This window comes from Gymnoscopelus microlampas (assembly GCF_963454915.1).
Source record: "Gymnoscopelus microlampas genome assembly, chromosome: 4".
Lineage (NCBI taxonomy): Eukaryota > Metazoa > Chordata > Actinopteri > Myctophiformes > Myctophidae > Gymnoscopelus > Gymnoscopelus microlampas.
This window is the reverse complement of record NC_139941.1, coordinates 46,467,187-46,489,299: the sequence shown is the minus strand read 5'-3', so window position 1 is coordinate 46,489,299 and position 22,113 is coordinate 46,467,187. Positions and strand designations below refer to the sequence as shown.

Sequence of the window (22,113 nt, the reverse complement as noted above, 5' to 3'; positions counted from 1 at the left end):
TGGAGCCTAGAGCTTTAAACAGCAAAGCGCAGTCAATGGGGAGAATGCTGGCACCCACGGTAAGTTGTTATGAAAAAATCCAGGCACCCAATGTGTTAAGAAGCACCAACCTGGGCACTCGCAGCCCCCTCCCTTTGCCCTGTTGGCCACGGCCGCAGCATACGACCTGGCATCCAGTATGAGCAACTTGTGGGGCTGAATGGCCAACGTCTCCACCTCCGAGCTGTGGGTCAAGGAGGATTCTAGAACAGAAAACAGTGGCAGGATCAAAACACTGCAAAGCGGGATGCATCAAAATGCAGTATATTCTTTATTGTACCTATACAAACATTGTCCTATTAACCGTATGCTCCAGACCAGTTCTTCTACACATTCTATATCTTAGGCTACAGCAGCTGTTGTAAATTCATTTTCTAGATCAACATTGCTGATAACAATAAAAGAATACAAAAGACAACAGGGAGAGAGACAAGGGTTACAATGATGGTTAGAAGGATTTTTTCTAATATGATTTAGGCTATTTGGAATGGAATTAATTAAAGACAAGGCACTTGAGACTTGGAGACATTCAACATCAAACATTGCGTAAGGAAATGAGACATCTGTAATATCCATTTGAGATTCCACATGACATATGGAATGTTGTGAATGATACTGTATCTGTGCGCGCGTGCGTGCGTGCGTGCGTGCGTGCGTGCGTGCGTGCGTGCGTGCGTGTGTGTGTGTGTGCGTGCTTTTGAGAGAAGATTGTGTGCACATCTTATGCCTGTATTTAGGCCAGGTGCTGGACATCAAGGCGAGAATCAAGGAGAAGATAAAAACATCCACACACAGTTTTTAAGCTCCAAAAACCTTTTGGGTGCTTAAAAACAGTGTGCAGATGTTTTTATCTTCTCCCCGTTTGTTTTTGAGCCTGCTCCCTCTGACAACAGCTCTCTATCAGACAGGCCCTGACAGGTTACATTGCTGAACAGTGTCTGCTGCAACTCTAAGCAGATAGCAAGTCTTCAGCTGAAAATATGTGTCTACTCTGTGTCAATGCACAGGCTTGTCTTCAGCAGGAAGTATTGTGTACATGATGTGTTGGTAGGTGCATGTTGTGACACAATGGGTGAGCATGTGAGCTCTGTATCAGGCCTGTCAGTGCCGCTGGTTTAGTATGCACCTTTGTGTGTGTGTGTGTGTGTGTGTGTGTGTGTGGGGGGGGAGTCAACGGGGGGGGGGGGGGGGGGGGGGGGGGGGGCGGGAAGAGGACGCTCTGCTTGCAAATTCCGCCGATTTTTGCCGTTTTTTTTTCTCTCACATCGTTTGGTGAAGCCCCCAAGGTTGGTGCCCTGTGCTGCGCTGCTTTTATCCGCCAGATTGGGACGTTCACGGCATATTTTGCACCATCACGGTGCGTTCATCATCAGTGACGAGTGCCTCTAAACTGCCGCTGCTGGCTGCGTGCACGCAGCGAGGCAATGCGAGGCGATGCGAGGCGATGCGAGACAATCACGTGCAGCATGCGTCCTCGATCTCCAGGCTTTTATTTTTTTGTTTTGCTAAAAAATAAAAGCTTGGAAATTCCTGTTCCAGCTGTTGGTACGCAAAAGCACCTTGCGTCGTCTGATGTGGTGCTCATTTTTAGCCGCGAGCTGAAAGCGCTGCGGCTCTACAGACAGCCTCAGACATCGTCACTCGCGACACGACATGTTTTCGGGACACCTATTTGTCTATTGGCTGTCCTGGCTGTCCTTCACTACTTTACAGCCAATGGGGAGACACTACTTTAAAGCCCATGGACGGCCCATGGACGGCCAATGGACGGCCGTCATTCACAGCACCCGCCTCCCCTCGCAGCACCCCCCCCCCCTCCATCTGTCCCTCTCCCAAGTCTCTCTCCCTCTCCCTCTCCCTCTCTCTCTCTCTCTCTCTCTCTCTCTCTCTCTCTCTCTCTCTCTCTCACACAAGCGAAAAGTTTGTGGTTGCTTTGTTGATGTGTTAGCAACATGCTATGCTAACCGTAATAGTGAGAGGACAGAGTGAGAGGCTGAGAGTCATAAAGTCATTAAGTCATAAAAAGTCGGCCAGCGGAGAATCTTCTAATCATCTGTGACTTACAACAGCCGCAGGGCTTCAGTGTTGATTTAACTCTGAGGAGCAGTGGAAGTACTCAAATGTTTTACTTGAGTAAAAGTATTAATACTGCAATGTAGAAGTACTCTGTTACAAGTAAAAGTCCGCAATTCAAAATTTACATGAGTAAAAGTACAAAAGTGTTGGTATCCAAATGTATTTAAAGTACCAAAAGTAAAAGTACACAAATGTTTGAAAATAGCAGATCTACAAGCTCACAACGTGTCGCGATGCGACACTTTGTGAGCTTGTAGATCAGCTATTTTCAAATAGCCTTGGTATAAAATAGGGCTAAAGTGGTTAATGTATGTTTTATAATGTAATAATTTATATCTGCAAAGTAACTAGTAACTCAAGTTTTCAAATAATTGTAGTGGAGCAAAAGTACAATATTTGCCTCTGAGATGTAGTGGAGTAGAAGTACAAGTACTGAAAACTGGAAATACCACAGTAAAGTGAAAAATACCTCAAAATTGTACTTAAATACAGTACTTGAGTACATGTAGTTACTTTACACCACTGATGACATGCCTGTCTAAGACAAGTCCCAGAGTATTCCTAAAACTGTATATATCTGTAGGCTATTTTTATTTAGTTATTATTGTCCATTTTATTTTCTTGCTTAATATTTTCTTTTCTTCATTATATCAATTATATGTAGAACCATCTGTGGTACAAGTTCCAACAACATTTCGCTGCTTGTATCTTTATGAGTCAGTAACAAATAAAGCTTCTTGAATTCTGCACAATCCTAATGTTGTAATTCACTGCAGAAGGACTTGTTTTGTACCACAATAGGTAGCCTAGTCCTATACCGGTTACTTATTTTTATTTTAATGTTAAGACATTTATGCTTGAATGACAGTGATTAGGCCATAACATGTTACAGCACTATACAAAAACAAGACATGACAAAGTCATAATATAGCCGCAAAATGTCATATTGAGGTATGCCATTTTTTGGCAGAGTTCTTCTACATTGCAGTATTGATACTTTAACTTGAGTAGTTGGGGGGGGACACACACACAATACAGCTGCTAATAATATGAATGTCAAATCATATTCAAAAGGACATATTTTTTTTTTTTTAAGTTTTTTTTTTTTTTAATGTTTTTTCAAAAAGTTTTTTTTTTTTCATTTTTTTTTTAAATTTCAATTTCTCAACGGCAGATTGGGGCAAAAAAAGCCTGCCGCTCGCGGCTAAATTATGACTTTAGTCATTTCTTGTTTATTTTGGGTGGGCATGCGCACCAGTTATGTGCACCCCTGCATATGTGTATACTATAAGCATGTGTGAGTCAGACACTCACCAAAATCTGTGTCAGGCAGCTCAGTGCCATTGATGTAGGTACCATTGGTGCCGTTGGTACCATTGGTACCATTGGTCAGGTGTTTGCGGGAGCTGCCGTCCACGGCGCAGGCCTTGGCGATGGACTGAACTAGGTGCTCGTCGTCGGCGTTCCTCCAACCCCACCAGCTCACCTCGGGTTGGCCACAACGGGCAATCACTGCTCCCGTGCTCTGGTGCCTGGAGGAGAGATATAGAGGCCATGAGAAAGTCAGCAACAATAGTCTCTAATGTCTGCAGGGAGTTTACATCAGAGTTGAAATGTAATTCCAGAATGAGAGTATAGTTTTGTGCTTATGGGGCCTGATGCTATGGCAACACACTTAGTTGTGGGTTAGGTCTGTATGATATGGCCTAAAGGTTACATTCCTTCCCCAGTAACAGAAAGCCCTCCACAGTGCTGGGAACCCTTCTGTTGCCGTGTAGTGTATTATAGTGGTAAACAACTTTTATAAGAGTTGAATGCACATTTTGAGGAATTCACTATTTAGTAATGGAGGACACTCACTGATAGTGATGTGTGGATCTATCTGAAACCTGCAGCCCCGCAAGTTTATCAATATTGAAATAGCCTGCCTAGAGCCTATTTTTCCATCACTTACCAGGGTCAAGCAGGCACTCTGCTTTGACTTTGGTCATTCTTAGTGACTACTAACATCCATAATTTAGGACTTAGGACAATTTAGGACTTTTTGCCATGATTTTATTGTATTATTTAGCAGTTTGGTAGATCTGATCTTGAAAAAGAACCCGACCGGTGCATCACTACAAGTGATGCTCTCTTTAAGGTTTAAAATAAATCTACAGGGTTTCTTTTTATTATTGTTTTCCCATTTAAGTTTACGATAATGATTTTTTCTTTATGCCAATAATGAATATTAACACATTTTGGTATGGAGATCTTCACCCAAAGCCAAGGTCATAACAGCTGAAGGGGAGAGACAAAACACAGACGGACCTGTAAACCACAGCAGGGAATCTCTTCCAGGAGCGGAAGGCAGCCACATTCTCCAGCTCCTTGTCAGTGATCCACGCTGGCACTAGGAGCTGCTGAGGATAGCTGGAACATAGCCTGGCAGAGCCAAGGGGGGGTGGAGGGGTCACAGAGAAAGATAGGGCAGGAAGGAAGGTTAAAAAAAAGAGAAACAGGGAAGTGAAAGAGAACAAACTGGGAGAGGTGGAGTAAGTAAGCGAAGGCCACAAGGCTGTGTGATGCCTTCACAAGGCCTCTGTCCACGGACACCTAATCCTGGGCTGGGCCCTTATCTCTACAGGGCTCAGAACCAGCAGAGCACAATACAAACAACCACCCACTGTCTTAACCCATTGAGACCTGAAGCCGATTCTACATGTCTCCTAAATCTCAACAGTATTCTGAAAAACGTATGTTTCTATATCAGTGGTGCTCAATCTTTTTCATGCCAAGGACCCCCAAAATTATATGTATTTGGCCGTGGACCCCCATCAAAATATTTTGTTCCAGGGACCCCCCAGAAGCAAAGATTTGAGTTAAAAATGTTCGCTTTAAAAAAATATATATTCAAATATTTGCACACATTTTCACAATTTTTCAAAAATAGCAGATCTACAAGCTCGTAGCGCGGCACTCGGTGCCGCGCTATGAGCTTGTATATCTGCTATTTTTGAATAGCCCAAATTGTAAAATAATGCTTTTTAGCTCAAATCTAAAAATGACACAGTTCCAGGTCTTAATGGGTTAACACACACACAGTCTGACCCTGTGCTGTGTGCCAGCAAAAACACAGGGGCCAGGGATCACTCTCCTAGCCGGGGAGTGAGTGCGCGTAATCAGTGCAGCGGGATAGGGGGACAGACGGACGAGCGCTGAATGAAGACATGGGCTAATACCTGAACTTGCTGTTGATGTCTGAAATCCTCCAGGCGTTTTGGGTGTCGAAGCCCATCCTCTCCACCTCGTTCTTGAACCAGGAGGTCACGTGTTCGCCTGCAGCGCAGAGGAGATGATGGATAAGACCAAAGCAGAGCAAGGTTATCTGAGGACTTGCAAAGAGTGTGGGGGACGGGGGCGGGGGGCGGGGTGACCAAGACGGAAAGGAAACATAGGCCGAGATGGAGGGAGGTAGAGATACAGACTGATACAGACCGACTGACACAGAGAGAGAGAAAAAAAAGGCAGGGTGAGATCATAAGATAAGGGGGGTGACAGAGAGATAAGGCAGTGCACCTGGTCTACACAGTTCTCCATGCTGCTCCTTCTCCCCAGCATACTCCTCCATGCAGTAGGCATGGAAAGCAAAAGAGAAGAGGTCCTCCAGACGAGAGGGAGGGCGCACTACGGGTGACAGGCGCTTCAGCCACTCCTGACACTGCTCAAAGGTGGGGAACTGACACCTGGGTCGAAGAGGAAGTCACATAAAGGTTGTCATCAAAACGTTTGCAAGAATAAAATCGTTAGAAGTAGGCCTGAACAGACTTGTAAAATGTCTATCAGCAATTTAAGTTCAAATATGCAAAATTCGTATCTGCACAAATGTATGTTTCAGGAAAGCATGACATGCCGAGTAGTACCTTCTGCAGCAGAGACACTCATGGGACAGTTCAGCACACAGTGACACTTTAGCTTACCCTTTTACTCTTGAAGCTTAGATGTAGCTCTCTACCCCTATCCATCTGTCCTGTGTGTCAGCCTTGGGGCTGACAACCATTATCAACTCTGGAATTGCTTTGACATATTGCCCTCTGTCCTTTTTAACTGCCCTCACCTGGGGCAAATAAGGCTGGGTATGTGATAAACGCATGGCTCTTTTCGACTACGATGAGTAACCCAGAATCCTCGATAACCTGAAACTTTCCAGAACCTCTGAAGTTTTGTGATTGTTGTTGGTTTTCATTTCCTTCTAACCAGAACTACCCCTGGAGGGGGAGCTAGGTCATAATGATAACGCATTGCATTGTATCAGGTTGTTCAGGTTTGTGGCTGTGTCTGTCTGCCGGCCATCACAGACAGACAAGCAACTTTATTTATTTATATACATTTATATTTATTTATACACACACACACACACACACACACACACACACACACACACACAGTATGTACACTACGTAATTTCTCACTGATCCTACCTGACAACTTTACAGTCCTTGCAGGTGACATGGAGCTGGAACATATCACGACACTCTGCACTCTCTATGAGCTGAAGAGGTACCTGGGAGTACAAGAAAAGAACAGAGATCAACTTAAAGTCACAGTCTGATATAGAGACCCAAGTCAGCAGGCCAACTTTTTCCTGATATAGAGACCCAAGTCAGCAGGCAAACTTTTTCCTTTACACGGATGAAACATACAGGTGTCACGGGTGCAGATTGGTGGATACTGGATAATACAGTATATAGACTGTAACAGAAATTCACTGGTTTAAGCCCTACAACAGCCTGTCCACGTGTGCTTATCCTATCGAGGTATACTTAAGTAAATCACCAAGCAATTTACCTGCTTGCTTGTAAGCTGCTAAATGTGGCTACATGCCATAAGTTTTAACATGTGCTTAATATCCTCCCTTGCAGAGGGACACCTGGAAACAACTAGGCTGCAAATGTATCAACAACCAGTCAAATGCATGCAGTTTGTCCAGGCAGCATGAAACCCATAACCACAAACGCAAGTTAGTAGTGGTCTATTCTATACTTGATGTACTTGAAGCTGAAAGATGCACTGCAAATCACCATCATGCCAAGAATCAGTATGTAATGCTTTTCCAACATGACCTCAATAGCACAGTTTGCATCATGCTGCCAACAATTGGTAGATGCAAACCAGTCATACAGGTTACTTGTGAAGGCAAACTGGGCATTTCCATGGAAGGTTATTTAACTCGGCATCTCCCTGAACGCTCAATAAACATAAGATTATCTGTTCCTAAAAACAAACACTAAACACGGGATCCGGTAGAGTTAATCTGTATTATCATGTTAATGATATTTTCTAGGCAAATTCTATCCAAAGTACTGAACGTGCTTACGACTCGTGAGCATATTTTGAATACTGCAGGGAAATAGCAAGACTACTTTTACTAAGCCCCGCTAACTAACGCTAGATAATCAAAGCAGTTCTTGACACACAGTCCAAAGCCATGCAAGATGCACAGGCTGTCATCAGCACGTTGAAACACAAAAGGGTGAAAACAATTCTACGCAAACTGGATTTAAGCTTACAAAACTTTATTGCAACGACTTGACCAACAAGGTATCTCTTGAGTAATTTTCTTGTGAGCCTGTCCAGCTGTTACAATAATGTATATAGAGATAGCACCTTGTGTTGTGTGGGTGCATTTTTGCTTTCGTGTTTCAAGTCTTTTATCCAGCTCATTTTCCTCAAACGGGTTGGGAAGTGCACACTTCTACTGCTCTACTCATCAGCAGGTTAACAAGATGGCCACAAACACACACACGCTGTTAACCACCCCACGCTGTGCAAAGACGCCATGTACTTACTGACACCTCACAACAACAATTTTGCTATCCGAAAAACAAAAACAGAAGGAACAATTACAACATTTACTTGACCTTTTTTTTATACAGATGTGAAATCCCTTTGAGATACAAGATCTCTTTAACTAGGGAGCACATAAATGTGCTATGTTAAAACTGGGCATGACTGTGTGACTGGGCTTGCTGCTGCTGACTAAACACACACACACACACACACACACACACACACACACACACACACACACACACACACACACACACACACACACACACACACACACACACACACACACACACACACACACACACACACACACACACACACACACACACACACATTCCTGACGTTCTTACATCCCGCGGAAGTTTTAATTCATACTCTAATCTACATCCCTAATCTAGCTGCTGCCAAAATTCCTGGGCTGCTTGTTAACAGGGCTTCGATGCTCGTCCTGCCCTATCCACATTCTCTAACACGCCCTCAATAGCTCTCTCACACACACACACACACACACACACATTCTGTCTTTTCTATCTCTCATCCTCTCTCTCTCCTCCCACACCCTCTGGCAGATTGCTGAGCACCAAAACTGCTGCCATGTGATGCAAACGCTTCACCATGTCATCATGAAATGTGTGAGGAGAACACTGACTCTGTTTCTGTTTGATGTGAATAAAGCCTAGAACTAGGGCCTCATTCAGGTCCAATTAACCCTGGTAACACGTGACCTGCTGACAGAAGTGAAAGTGAAACAATCAGACAGCTGTGCGTGTCATGTGCAACTAGCAGAAAATAGAAATACACCTTAAGATCTGGCTTGTTGAGCATTCAATGCGAGGAGGACTTTTGGGCCTGTGCGCATATTAATGAAAACATGTTTCCTAACTGCGTGCCATAACGTAAAGGTTACTCATGTTTGATGTGCTCTACACACAATTTAGTACCTACTGCCAAGTGGTCTGTAATTCCCACAAGAAGAGGGTTTCCATTCTCCAAAAGTTACCCCAAGTCAGACTCTAGGAATGAGTATTAACTCTTTGTCTGCCATGGACGCGTTGAATTCTGCCAAGTCCCAGCCTGCCAACGACTTGGACAAGTTTTTGTTTTCAGTGGTTTTCCACTAGATGGCGCTGTCCTATGGATGATGCTTTCACTGCCTGATAACGGCAAACCCGGAAATTAAGTCATTCAAAAAAATAAAAGCTTGTTTACTTCCTGTTTATTTCCTGCAGTGAAATGGCTATATCTCTGCTAGATGTCCGCTCCGCCTGCTTTCCGGCAAAACAAGCCACATTGAAACAGCCATAGCTCTTGAATGGAGGATCGGACCGGACTATATATTTTTTCCCTCTACTACGACAACCCTGTGCGTGCAATGAGCCGATGTCATTGTCCGTGCGGGCGGCGGTCAAGGATAATATTCCAATATATTTTCAAAGGTGTTTTTGCTGGCAGCAGTGGCACACTATTACACTATTACTCTGGCAGTCAAATAGTTAAGAGAAGCATAATAACAACAAATGATGCTTCAGCCTGTAAATCAATGTTTGTTTCTGCTTGCTAAAGCAAGTAGCTACTGCTACTTGCTATAGATCACACACAACAAAATATCATAACACCAAACTACGCTGCAACAGTGCGACTCAGAGGGAAACTCTGCAACTCTGCAACAGTCGACTCAGAGGGAAATTAAATAGCCGCCTTTCTTGTGAAAAGGGGAAATACACTCTACTGACTGAGAACACGTTGTGATGAAAGAGAAGGTTTTTCAGAGTGACCAGACGTGGTGGATAACAAAGCCACCCTCTTTCTGACACAGTGAGAAGGGGGGCAGGTCGTGACTCTCCTCTGTCCCCAGCGGAACTACTGCAACCATAGCAACGGTAAGTGGGGGAAAAAAGGCAGACCAGCAACTCGTCTTTTAAAAAGCAACAAAAAATGGAAAGAAGAACAGACTGATGAACACGGTCATGCCTTTAACTATCAGCATGTCCAGCTGTGAATGCCCCGCGCCCTCTCCATACCGGAAGGTCACTTTGACCCTAGTTCCAGCTCTGTCCCTTCATAATATATATATATAATAATAATCTCTTCTACATTGAAAATGAGGGCCTGCCCCTCAAGTGTACTCCGAGCTGAAATAAAGGTTATGATGATGAATACGTCCATGCACCAGGTCAGGTAAATTGTCTGAAGGCAATTGTGGCTAAATTCACCAGCCACATTCACCCGTTGCATGAGAACTCAACATTTTCAGCAGAACAGCTCTTCAAGATGTCTTCTCTTAAAAACCAAGTGGAGGAGATCAAATTTACCAATATTTGGCTGACAGCTGGTGGTGTAATTCCTTCAGTTCATCCTATACATTAATGAGCCGAGTTAAAATACCTTTTCTCTGACTTACATTGACAATGGATTCTTTGAACTTGATGTGTAAGCGATAGCTGGACATAGCGATGATGGCATCCTCTGCCCTTCCCACATATTCTGTGAACTCTCCATGCAGCTCAGGAAAGGGCACCTACGTAACACAGCAGACAGAGAGAACATTTCAAAGGGCACACATCCATCCATGCCTTTATATACAATGAGAATGAAGCAACGGTATAGGGTAAAGGAATACAGAAAAGGGAAATATAACATCAAACTGTAAATAGGAACTGCAAATAACTGGCTAATTGTGGAGTCATCAATTTTACTTATTTATTATTAGGGCTGATAGGACAAACTTTCCGTTCCAAAATGTCTTTTTATTTTATTTTATGGAGATTAGGCAGGGCACTCCACTTAGAAGTGGTTCCCATTCGAGGCAGTGACTGAAATTAAAGTGTATAGAGCTCAGACCTGGTCTTACAGGTTATATACTCTAAGCTAATCAACAGAAGAGACACCACACCCACATATTGACCCATAACTGCAAAGTTAGCCAAGTTTTACAGCACAAGTAGTCAGGGCGACACTAGAGGTTCAAGCTTACGAAAAGGAAATGACAACACTGATTACGCTAGATGAGATCAAAGTCGTTTAACAATTATTAGTCTTGATGATCAACACATTTAGTTTATTGCACTTTTGTCGGGGCATCTAATATTAACATCTTGATCATTTTCAGCTCCAGCTGGCTTTCCAGTACAAACAATGGGGAAAAAATGATCATAGCATAATATGATTGATTGCACACAATTAATCCTAAATCAAGCAGCTTACCTGCAGGTTTTCCTCTTCGAGGACCGGGGACTTCTTGGGGAAGATCTGATTGGCCTGGATACACTCCAGGCTCTGCTGCCCCTCCTCCTCCTACAAAGACAGAGATGAAGACAAGTCTCAACTTCAAGTCACGACCATATTGACATGGCGGATATTTTGTTTTTACTTTATATTTGCCGGTGGGAAAACTAGCGAGATGGCCACCCGGCTTTAATATGGTCTTTTTTTCTCAAATGGGAAATGTTGGTTGCAGCATTGTTAGAAAACCCATCCTAACAATCGACCAAAGGCAAAAAAAATAAGATGTCCTTTAAAACAAGGTTAAATTGGTGGCATGGGCCAGAGATTGTTACACTGTTAAGGTCAACAGCAAGTGGGATTAAAAAAAAAATCCAGCTCTTAATAACTAGGTTAAATTACAAGGTTTTGAACAAAAATCTTTATACAATTTGGTTTTCACATTTCATATTGCTATGCATTTCCTCAGGGAATGCACGCTGGGCATTTCCTCAGGGAATGCACGCTGGGCATGTATTCTTTTTCACACTAACATAGCCACCCACATTCACACTGAGGAGCCGCCCAGTGTAACCACAATCTCTCACTGTCAGCCACTGAGCAACACTACTGAAGCAACTAGCCTTTACACGTTCTCTTTCACCGACCAGATGTTCCCTGCCACTAACGACGTGCAAGAGGATTTCACAATCTTTAGAAATGGATTTGAATGGAAATGGAATTGCATAACTGCCTACTACAGCAGAAAGCTCATTTAAGTCCAACTTGGTTGGTAGTGTTACATGTATTCATTTGTGTGATTGCCCTCTCCACCCACACTGTGATCTATTTTCTGTGCTTCAGTCTACTACAGTAATCCTGCCCTGCCTAGTCTGTGAGGCCCAATTAGGTGCCTGTGACAGAGTACATTTAACGCAGTCCTCAAAAAACACACAAATATTCATCTCCACCAGGCCAGAAGGCTGGGAGTTGAAGATTATGTTTTTGCCCTTGTGTGTGTGTGTGTGTGTGTGTGTGTGTGTGTGTGTGTGTGTGTGTGTGTGTGTGTGTGTGTGTGTGTGTGTGTGTATCTGTGCGCAGCTGATGTTGCAAACTGCTGCACCGATCGGCATCCAGCTTTGAATGCACACTCCAGTAGGCCAAGGAAGACAATCTACCACCGATTTTTCCAATACCTCATACCAGTAGGGCTGTGAATCTTCTGCTATCTCACGGTTAGATTACGATTTTTTCCAAACAAACGATTCTCGATTCCAAAACATTTTTTTCCGATTCAGAAACGATATTTTTTTAGATTCAAAATGATTCTCGATTAAAAAACATTTTTTTCCGATTCAAAATCAAGGAATGCAAACAAATTTCAATCACACACTGAGGGGCCTCTAACAATGCAGCGCCAAAAGTGATTTCACATATGGGGTGCCACAAATGCTCCAAATGTCACCATTTGTTGCACAGTGCACACACACCAATGTATAAATGATCTTATGGTGAGTTATGTGACAATGATCGTCAAACAGGGTTTTGATATTCCATACTGTTGCCTGTAATTGGCCTCAGAAATTAGAGGGAGGGACCTAATTCTTACAAAAAACACCATGTAGTATCATGAACACAACATCAAATCAACCCCAAATTGAAATCGCATGTTGAGGGGCCTCTGTGAGCCACCTCCAAAAGCACTTTCACTTCTGCCCATTGGGGTGCCATTAATAGTACGGAAAGTTATATTCCCCCAGAATTTCCTCGCGTCCTGTTGGCTTCAGCCCACGACTTACAGAGTCTTGGCTATACCAACCCAGCTCTGTGGAGTTGCCTTTTCTAGTTTAGTAATCTATTTACACTCAGAATAAATCAAATTACAGCAAAAAAAAAATATTTGCACTCCTCTAACAATGAAATATAACCTTACCATACACACAATAATCATTGTTTAGTTATCACTGGCTTTCATCTTATGTTCAAAAGAAAAATGAACATTATGTCACTTCAGCTTCACGCGAGGGTGTACTGACTGTACTCATGTTGCAATTTGCAAAGATGGCATTGTGACGGCACTGTTGCAAAAAACATCACTTTATGCCATCAAATCTCCAGTTATTTTTACTTGTTATTTTCTTGTAAGATCGTAAGGATTTTAAAATGTTATGCTTATAAGTGTCCTATTTGCTGTCATGGAGTATTTTCTTTGAGCTGTTGTGTTGGGAATAACTAAACTTTTGAATGAGCTCATGGCGCATAAAATCAAGACAACATACAACAAACACCTTGGTTTCAAATTAAAATACAGCAGGCTGAAGATATGATAAATCATTTATCCTGTAGTCTAACCAGTAGCGCCGTTCTAAAAAGACGTGGGTTACAGCTGATGTCGATAACCCTTCATTTAGAAGGGGTGGGGGGTTCAACCACCGGGACACGTTGCTTTTTCACAGTGGTAAAAAATGGAAGAAATAAAAAGTTCCATTACATCACAGCATTATCAGAGAGTGACTAAGAGTTTATTCAGAGCCTGGGCGACTAGTGGCTGGACAGAGGGAGATTAGGGTGGTCCACAGAGATGGCAGATAATGGGACAGGGCCAGTGTATCCTGCTGGCTCAGCATGACCCAGTGTTGTCCGCGAGCCAAGCTGACACACACCATGGCTATGGTTGGAGCAGCAGAGCAGGGTGATGGGGCCAGCCAGGGGGCAGGGAGAGGAAGAGGAACTGTCACACACACACACATGACCTTCTGCCTTCAGTGCTCACGTCGTATCTGCCTTCAGTGCTCACGTCGTATCTGCCTTCAGTGCTCACATCCTTAAATAACATTAGGGCTGCATGACATTGACCAAAAAAAAAAACATTCCCACTGTGTGTTGTGACTGCACCGCAAACACATTTTCTGTAGAAATCATTCTACCAAATAAAATGCTAAAGGTTAGAGGATTTGTTCAGTTTGAATAAAAATACAACTTAACGGAAGGCAATGGATTAGGCACAGAACTGGAATTACTTCTTTAGAATTCGCACTGTACCTAAAATAAATTGATATATTGCAATTTGGAAATAACAGTAAAGATTGTTGTGATTTGATTCCAATGTTTCTTTTCTGAATGATTGCAAAAGTGAAATGTCTCTGCAGTGAAAAGTGAAAGCTGCTCTGCTGAGGCAGCAGACAGGGTGGGACTTTGACACCGTCGTGGCCTGTCTGCTGTAACAATTGTCTGCCTCCCCGTGAGCACAACTGATTAACAAGTCAAAAATCAATGAACAGTTTCCGATTGTGCAGACTGCAACACACGCCACAGGACAGTTATTCTATAGAAGGTGCAGCTCTCAAAGTGGGGTCCATGGACCACAAGCCTTCCTTCCTCACATGGATTTGAAGAGGCCATTTATAGTCACTTTGCTAACTTCTTATTAAGTTTTCATTCAGAAGAAATGTGTAAACTAAGAATGTGTAGAAGACTTTCTATTGGGATTAGATAGCAGGTTGACAGAAATGGTACGGTCCTATAGTGAGCACCAATATATGAAGATACAAATGGAATGTTTGTTTCCTTCTGTAAAGTGTTATGTATCTGGTGTGAGAAACCGTGCTCTAGTCTAGAGAGAATGCATGATGAGAATGGATTTTACCATGGCCCTTGTAAGGAGTGTGGGTCTCCCAGGAAGGAAGTGTCGGGCTTTCCTCTCCGGGCCCCCAGTCTGCAGAGGAGAGAGAGAGAGATGGGGAGAAATGTCACCGATTGATATGAAACATGTAAATTATAAATTGCATCTTTGTGTCATTATCTGCTTCTCACTCCATGCTTAATAATTACATAAAACGGCAATCATCTACTTCATTCCCCACTGCAATGATCTTCCTACATTTGCACATGAAATGCTTGAATGAGAGCTTTGTATTTTCAACCTGATAGCACAGCTAAGCATACAGTATTTCATCTTTATTGTACTGAGCTACTAGCCCCATCTCCAGTCTTATCAAGTCATGTTTATATGCTGTAAAGGCTTATTGTGGACCTGGTCTGCAAACTGAACTGCCCTTAAAAAGGACAATAAATATATTATGAATCGAGCTAAATGCCATCTAACACTCAAAAGGAGCACTTAAGTGCATTTGCCAGGGTTCAGTTGGGTGCTCTGCATTAAAAAAAAAAGAGTAATAGAAATCCCATAGAAGGAGAAGAGCAGGCTCTCTCTCTTAATGTGTTAAAACTCCCAGCCGATGCATTTTCGGCCAAAGGCCATGCTCTGAGGAGTGCCTCCTCTTCTCATTCTATGGGATTCTATGCAGTCTCTCAACAACATGATTGTAAAGCTATTGTCTATTGTCACTGTTTTTGCACGCCACTATTCATGTCTTAAGTTTAGTAGATTATAACTAAATCTATTTGCATTTTTTCATATTGATTCATTAATGTAAAATAAATCAAAATAAAGTCACAAAAACACCTGCTTCTCGATTTATCGATTATCAAACATGAGCTAGATTAAGTCGATTAGAGGTTCAATATTTCGGTTTCGATATATTTTCGGTTAATTGCCCAGCCCTAAAACCTACTGTGCCAAAAAGGCGAAGGTATTGGCAAATTTTAGCCACCGTTTCCAAGCCAAGCTATGACAGAAAATGCAGTTTGCCCCTTGCACAGTTGTGGAGAGTATCAATGTCAAAATGATTACGTTTGATATATAAAACCAATACTTATCTTGGACTGAAACAGCTGCTTTTTATCTAACACTTATCTCAAGAAATGAGTCATGTTTTTGGATGATACAAAACAGCCAATTTGCAGAGTGTAAGCCTATGAATATTTACTCTGAAAATACTGTAGCTTAGTGGTGATGATTGCCAGGGGTTCAAAAAATGTGTTGTACAGCATGGGCTAGCATAGTGCCTGCTTTTATGTAAAAACAAGTATATAATATAATAAACAAATACAAATGTATGTTACTAGACTTTTCATCTACTACCTGACCAGATTGTGTGCAGAGAAAACCTCACCAACACATTTAGCTGGTGACCGCATTCTTTTTAAATGACATTCAGGACTTGAAGTGAAAAGGCAGATCTCTCTCTCTCCATCTATTCTATCTACTACGCTTCAACCCCCGCTTTGTATTTGGACTCAAACAGTCAGACAGGGGGAACACCAAGTGGACAATAAATTGTACATTTTCAGAGTAAAATGAACACTCAGGCTTTTAGATATTGTAAGAGCAACACATTAGCAGCTAGCAGGATTGTGTCACCTAATATGTGTGGTGCAACTCTCAGTGTAGCTTCCATTAGATTTGACTCCCATCTGTACATGCGGTGATATAGGAAGACCTCAAATCAGAGTCCTGCAACGGGCGGGGTACCCGCGGATACCCAACGGGTACCCGTGTTTGACGGGTGAAAACGTGTGAAAAATATACTTTTATAAGTTCACGGGGACGGGCGGTTCTGAACTAAATGCGGGTGGGTAACATTTTATTGTGAAAATCAGAGAGCACTGTTTCCGCCCAAACAACGTCACTTGTGTAACTTAACACAGCACAACGGCATGGAGCACGCCGGTTAGTTATCTTAACTCACAAAAAGACATTGAACATCCTGTTAAAACCATCTGACAACGTAAACAACGACACATGCTTACTGCGTATGTGCGCGTTTGCGCGTGTGGCTATAGCTCGCTCCTCCGTCTTCACTTGATTTCGAACCTGACCACTGAATGTAGCGCTATATTGTTGAAGGCTGCTGTCTTTTTCAACACCTTTCAACACACTTTTAAATTGAGTGACTGTCTGTAGGCTATTTACATTTTACTCTGCATGTAATCACAGGTAAACGGGCGGACAACTGGTCTATTATTTGACGGGCGGGGCGGTTCTGGTTAGTATTTCGAAATAATCACGGGTAAACGGGCGGACAACGGATCTGATTATTGACGGACGGGGCGGGCGCGGGTTCTCAAAATTGGACCCGTGCAGGACTCTGCCTCAAATAGTAAAAGGAGGGCAGGGACTGACTTGAGTTTGAGGTCAGGCAACCACGTGGCATATACTGTATGTACACAAACGGCTCGTATTTCCTCAGAAGCAGCCATAACGAGCAGTCGTTAACTGGTTAGCATGGTTAGATATTGGGTGGCAATTCTGGCAAATGTTCTAAAAACGCATAAAATGTCACAGTAGAGGCAGTAGCCCCTTTAAGGCATATATGAATTCACCCTGCATCTAACTAGTATGAGACATGTTAAGACTCTAGTCTTGAAGGGGCATATACTGTGTGTGAGTGTGTGTACTATGGTATATCTATCTACCTATCTATATATAGATATACAGTATATCTATATAGATAGATATCTATCTGCCACAAGGCATCATAAAGTGTGAGACATGTGAGGACTCTAGCCTTCTAGCCTTGAGGAGGGCATATACATGTACATACTCTTTCACCCTGCATCACATAGTATGAGGCATGTAAGGACATACATCTACCTAGCCTTGAGGAAGGCATATAGTCACTGTGTGTGTGTGTGTGTGTGTGTGTGTGTGTGTGTGTGTGTGTGTGTGTGTGTGTGTGTGTGTGTGTGTGTGTGTGTGTGTGTGTGTGTGTGTGTGTGTGTCATTTTTAGGGCTGTCACGATTACAATCCTTTTTTGTGGAATGGATTGAAAAGGACATTCAATTATGAGCATCAAAATGACAAGCAGATTCATCCTGCATGCATCCAAGGGAAAAAAGAGAAAACATTTCAAAGATGACACAGCTGGTGGTACTGACTGTTGTGTATGCGTACTAGCGTAGTCTAATATCTTTAGGGATTCGGTCAGAGTCAGACCGACAAGGCCATTCAACTCTAGCGCTGGCACAGCATGCTGATCACAACAGACGGTACCTGCTCGCTCACCTCTCATTGAAAATGAATTACTAACACTAGGGGCCGTCTAAAAAAGACCATAATGGAGCAAGCAGGTTACCAAAGCCTACTGTATGAAAAGCTTTACTGTTTGTTGTTTCCTGATTCCTGATTCAAAACAGCAGTATAGTCTGTGACCGTAATTGTTATTATTCATGTAAGACTTATTTAGAAACTGGTATTAAATCAATTTGTGACACCCCATGTATAATTACTGTATACAGTATATATTCATTTCATTTTCTTTTTTATTTCTTTCACCCTGCATCATACTGTGGCACGTGAGAGGGCAATTTCTTGTGTCACACAAAACAACGAAACCAAAAGGACAGCACACAAAAAAAGTAATGTGATCTATCCTGGGTCTGCCGGGTTTAGAACTCACCACAGAAAACGAGTAACAGACGTTGACTTATCCCGAAGATCCCGGTTTGAACGTCTCAGAAGGAGGACATGGAAATCTGTGGGAAACGAAGGCAAATATATGAGACGGACTAGACATGAAGAAACAGACCTTTTCATTTATTTGTAAATATAGCAGTGCTAGTGGTTGCAAAAACTTAAAAGTGTGGTGAGATATACCAATTGAACACGTTTGTGGAATGGAAAGAAGCCAGCCAAGTTTTTGGACAGTTTGTCTACACAGTCTAGCCAACCGGTGGCCCTGGTTCAATCAATCACTGTGGTCTCATCTAACCTTTACCATCAGAACAGAATAGATCAAAATACTTAAATTTGCCTATATGAAAGTATATGTTACCATGTATGTGTTCTTATGTGTCATGAAAATGTTTGTGTTGTAACTAGTTATATTTTTCCAAGTGAATGTCCTGATATTTAAAACTGATTTGATTTGTAATCTGTAATCTGCCGAATTGTCCTGTTCGTCTTTCTTTTCTGTTGTGTCTTTTTCTGTATGTGTTTTTATTTTTTTTATTTTTTTTATTTTAGTTTATTTGCTTAAAAGTAATTGTACAATGTAAATGCTCTGCAGAAAAGCAAATAAACGCCTTTGTTCAAAAAAAAAATGCATAATTTCTGCTTTAACAGTAGGCTTCAAAAAGTCTACAATTTCTCTGAGGAAACCCCAATGAGACTTTTTATACTATTACCACATCTGATTTTTTTTTGTTAAAAAAAAACAATTTAGTTGTTATGCCTCTTCAGGATAGCCATGTTACCAAAAAAAAAGACAAATAGGCAGTAATACAATTTTTTTTTTTTTTGGGAGGGGGGTTAATAACAATTTTATACATTTCCCTTATATATTATATTTCTATGAGTGAGCTGTCTTCTGCACACACACACACATGCATATATATATATATATATATATATATATATATATATATATATATATATATATATATATATATATATATGCACACACACACACACACATTATATATATACATACACACATATTAATATATGTATATGTATACACACACACACACACACACACACACACACACACACACACATATATGATGGAGGAAGTCTGCTTATATAACTCAGTACTGTGTGAACCCAATGAACCCACCAGTCTTTAAGAGGGCAGTGTGCATATAGGAAAGAGCAGGGGACTAGAACAAGAACTCCACAGTAGCTTTACAAATATATTTATTTATTTGACCAGAGATTATAGTTGTTGTAATACTAAACAAGCGATTGCTGGGAAACTGCTAATTGGGTGGATGAAAAGACAGAACACAGCCGACTATTCCCACCCTGCATACCACCGTTTGAAATATCTCCCACGGGGTACATTATTGACCATTCCATTAAAAACCTCTGTAATAAATTAAGCGTTAATGATTTAACGAACCTCCAAATTAATTTCCTTCATCACATTATCAGACCTCTCAGCATGATGCAGGCCAACAAATAGTTGTAAAGGTCAGCGACTCTAGCAGAAACTGAAACCTGATCTCAGCGGGTCAGTCAATGGAGAGGCTTGGGAGGACGTCGCACACCTTCTCTCTGGGGGCAAGATGCCATGCCAACGGGCTTACTTAGCAGCAGCCGGTAAAAAGAATGCCATTGCACTGGAAGGACCCCGGGGTCCTCCTGATCGCACAGCACAGCCAGCCTGCCCAGTTGTTGAGTCTGGTGTGAACTGCTGAGTAGCCACGGAAGGACACCAACATGACTTCACTTTACTGACGCAATCACACTGCCTGGCGTTGGCCGATAAAGCATATCTATGACACACACACACACACACACACACACACACACACACACACACACACACACACACACACACACACACACACAAACAGGCTATGTTTACCGCAGAGGGCTCATGACCCATGGCCACGGCTCAGTCTAGCTCTACTATTCAGAGTTCCACAGGGAGGTCTAAGCCCCTTAGAGCCTTAACGTTACTCCTGACCCGTGACTGCAGGCTATACGACCATGCGACAGAAAATCTAACTTTATCTAATCTGAAGATTTTTGCGAGTAATGATGATTGTAAAAGGCATATCTTTTTTTTTTATATACAGCCACCCTTAACTGTATACTGCCTGGCAACTGGGCTGGTTGGCTTCAACATCTGTCAAATAACGACGGCAACGGGACTAGCAGCTGCACCTAAAGAAATTGACTGCAAGTTCACATTCTCATATTGTAAACACAGTTATTTCTGGAAACCCATTCCTCCCAAGAAGTGGATTGCAATATCAACTACTCCTGTGGAGCTCTGATAAACTGTATATCGGCCTAACAGTTTATTTGACAACAGTCAGCTAGCGGTAGCATTACAGGGTATTAAGAAGGGAACGTGCTGTGCATATGCATCATTATCAGCAATGTTGACATGATTTAAACTCTCTACAACCCATCTATAATTAGTCAATAACAATATTTGCAGCCAGCCAATAAGAACAAACTAAACACTAGCTAATATGTTAAGCTACGCTAACAGGACACTGCCAGAAACGATATATATGCATCACTATCGGCAATGTTGACATTATTTCAACTGTCTACAGGCCGTGTATTCGTCAATAACATGAATATCTGCAGCCATAGAACAAACTATAACACTAGCTAATATGTTAAGCTAAGCTAACAGGTCGCTGCTAGAAACAATAAATGCGCTTCATTGTGAATTGGAGTAGGTTTTAAATAAGGGGAAATGTTAATATAATCCAATCCATTTGAAACCCCCTGCGAGTTTAATAAATGTAACCAAATGGACCCGTAAGGGTTACATTTGTGTTACACTCTAATAAATCAGCGGTATGTGTGTAGCGGTCGGGGAGCTAGCTTGTGGTGTTTTTGTTGTTGTTATGAGATGGAGGGCGGACCCCAGGCTGGCAGCACGGAGGCCTCTCTCCGCTCTAGCCCTCTCTCTCTCTCTCTGTCAAAACAAAACCCAGCAAAAAAGGAACACAAACCCGGCTGGAACTCACCGTTAAAAAGGACGGATGAGAAGCGAAAAGCCCAAGCTTTAAGGTCGACTTTAAGCCGTGCGACTACCGAGCAACGACGAGTAACACTCGATGGAGCAATCATATCCCAGCCGAGGCCAGTTGTTTCCCTGCGTCCCGTACAACAAGAAACAGCCGAGTCGTCGCCATCATCATCATCATCGCCGCGAAATCTCTCTCTCTCCAACCCCAACACATACGACGTAGTAGAAACGTGGCGTGATTACGTCACACGGCGTGCGTGCTCCATTATTATTGTTGCCAAAGTGAGGGAGGGGGCGGGGCCCGAAGAGGGGCTGGGTAGCACGCGCGGCATGATAATGTCAACAGTGGTGGAAAAAGTACTCTTTTTTTTTTTTTTTTTGCTTAAGTAAAAGTATCAATACTGCAATGTACAAGTGAATGTCCGGAATTCAAAATTGACTTGAGTTAAAGTACAAATGTATTGGTATCAAAATGTACTTAAAGTGCCAAAACGTAGAAGTGATCATTATGCAGAATGTCCAGTTTCACGAGGTATCATTATGTATAAAATGTATTAAAATCTTTGGAAAATAGCAGATCTACAAGCTCATGCGATGTGATGCGTTGTGAGGTTGTAGATCGGCTAT

General features: G+C 42.3%; 1 protein-coding gene across 4 annotated transcripts in view; it reads right to left on the bottom strand.

Annotated features, from left to right (window-relative positions):
• mtmr3 (myotubularin related protein 3) overlaps positions 1-21,680 on the bottom strand; it is a 40,078-nt gene extending 18,398 nt beyond the window's left edge. For all 4 annotated transcript variants that reach the window (XM_084054987.1, XM_084054988.1, XM_084054989.1 and 1 more), the window contains exons 1-11: positions 21,485-21,680; positions 18,448-18,523; positions 14,792-14,860; positions 11,149-11,238; positions 10,346-10,462; positions 6,576-6,658; positions 5,674-5,840; positions 5,337-5,433; positions 4,426-4,539; positions 3,430-3,647; positions 111-242 (exon numbers count right to left, since the gene is read on the bottom strand). In XM_084054987.1, the coding sequence (XP_083911113.1) occupies positions 111-242; positions 3,430-3,647; positions 4,426-4,539; positions 5,337-5,433; positions 5,674-5,840; positions 6,576-6,658; positions 10,346-10,462; positions 11,149-11,238; positions 14,792-14,794 (1,021 nt within the window). In that variant the 5' untranslated portion in view covers positions 14,795-14,860; positions 18,448-18,523; positions 21,485-21,680. The remainder of the gene's footprint in view (positions 1-110; positions 243-3,429; positions 3,648-4,425; positions 4,540-5,336; positions 5,434-5,673; positions 5,841-6,575; positions 6,659-10,345; positions 10,463-11,148; positions 11,239-14,791; positions 14,861-18,447; positions 18,524-21,484) is intronic.
• Between the last annotated feature and the right edge of the window lie 433 nt (positions 21,681-22,113).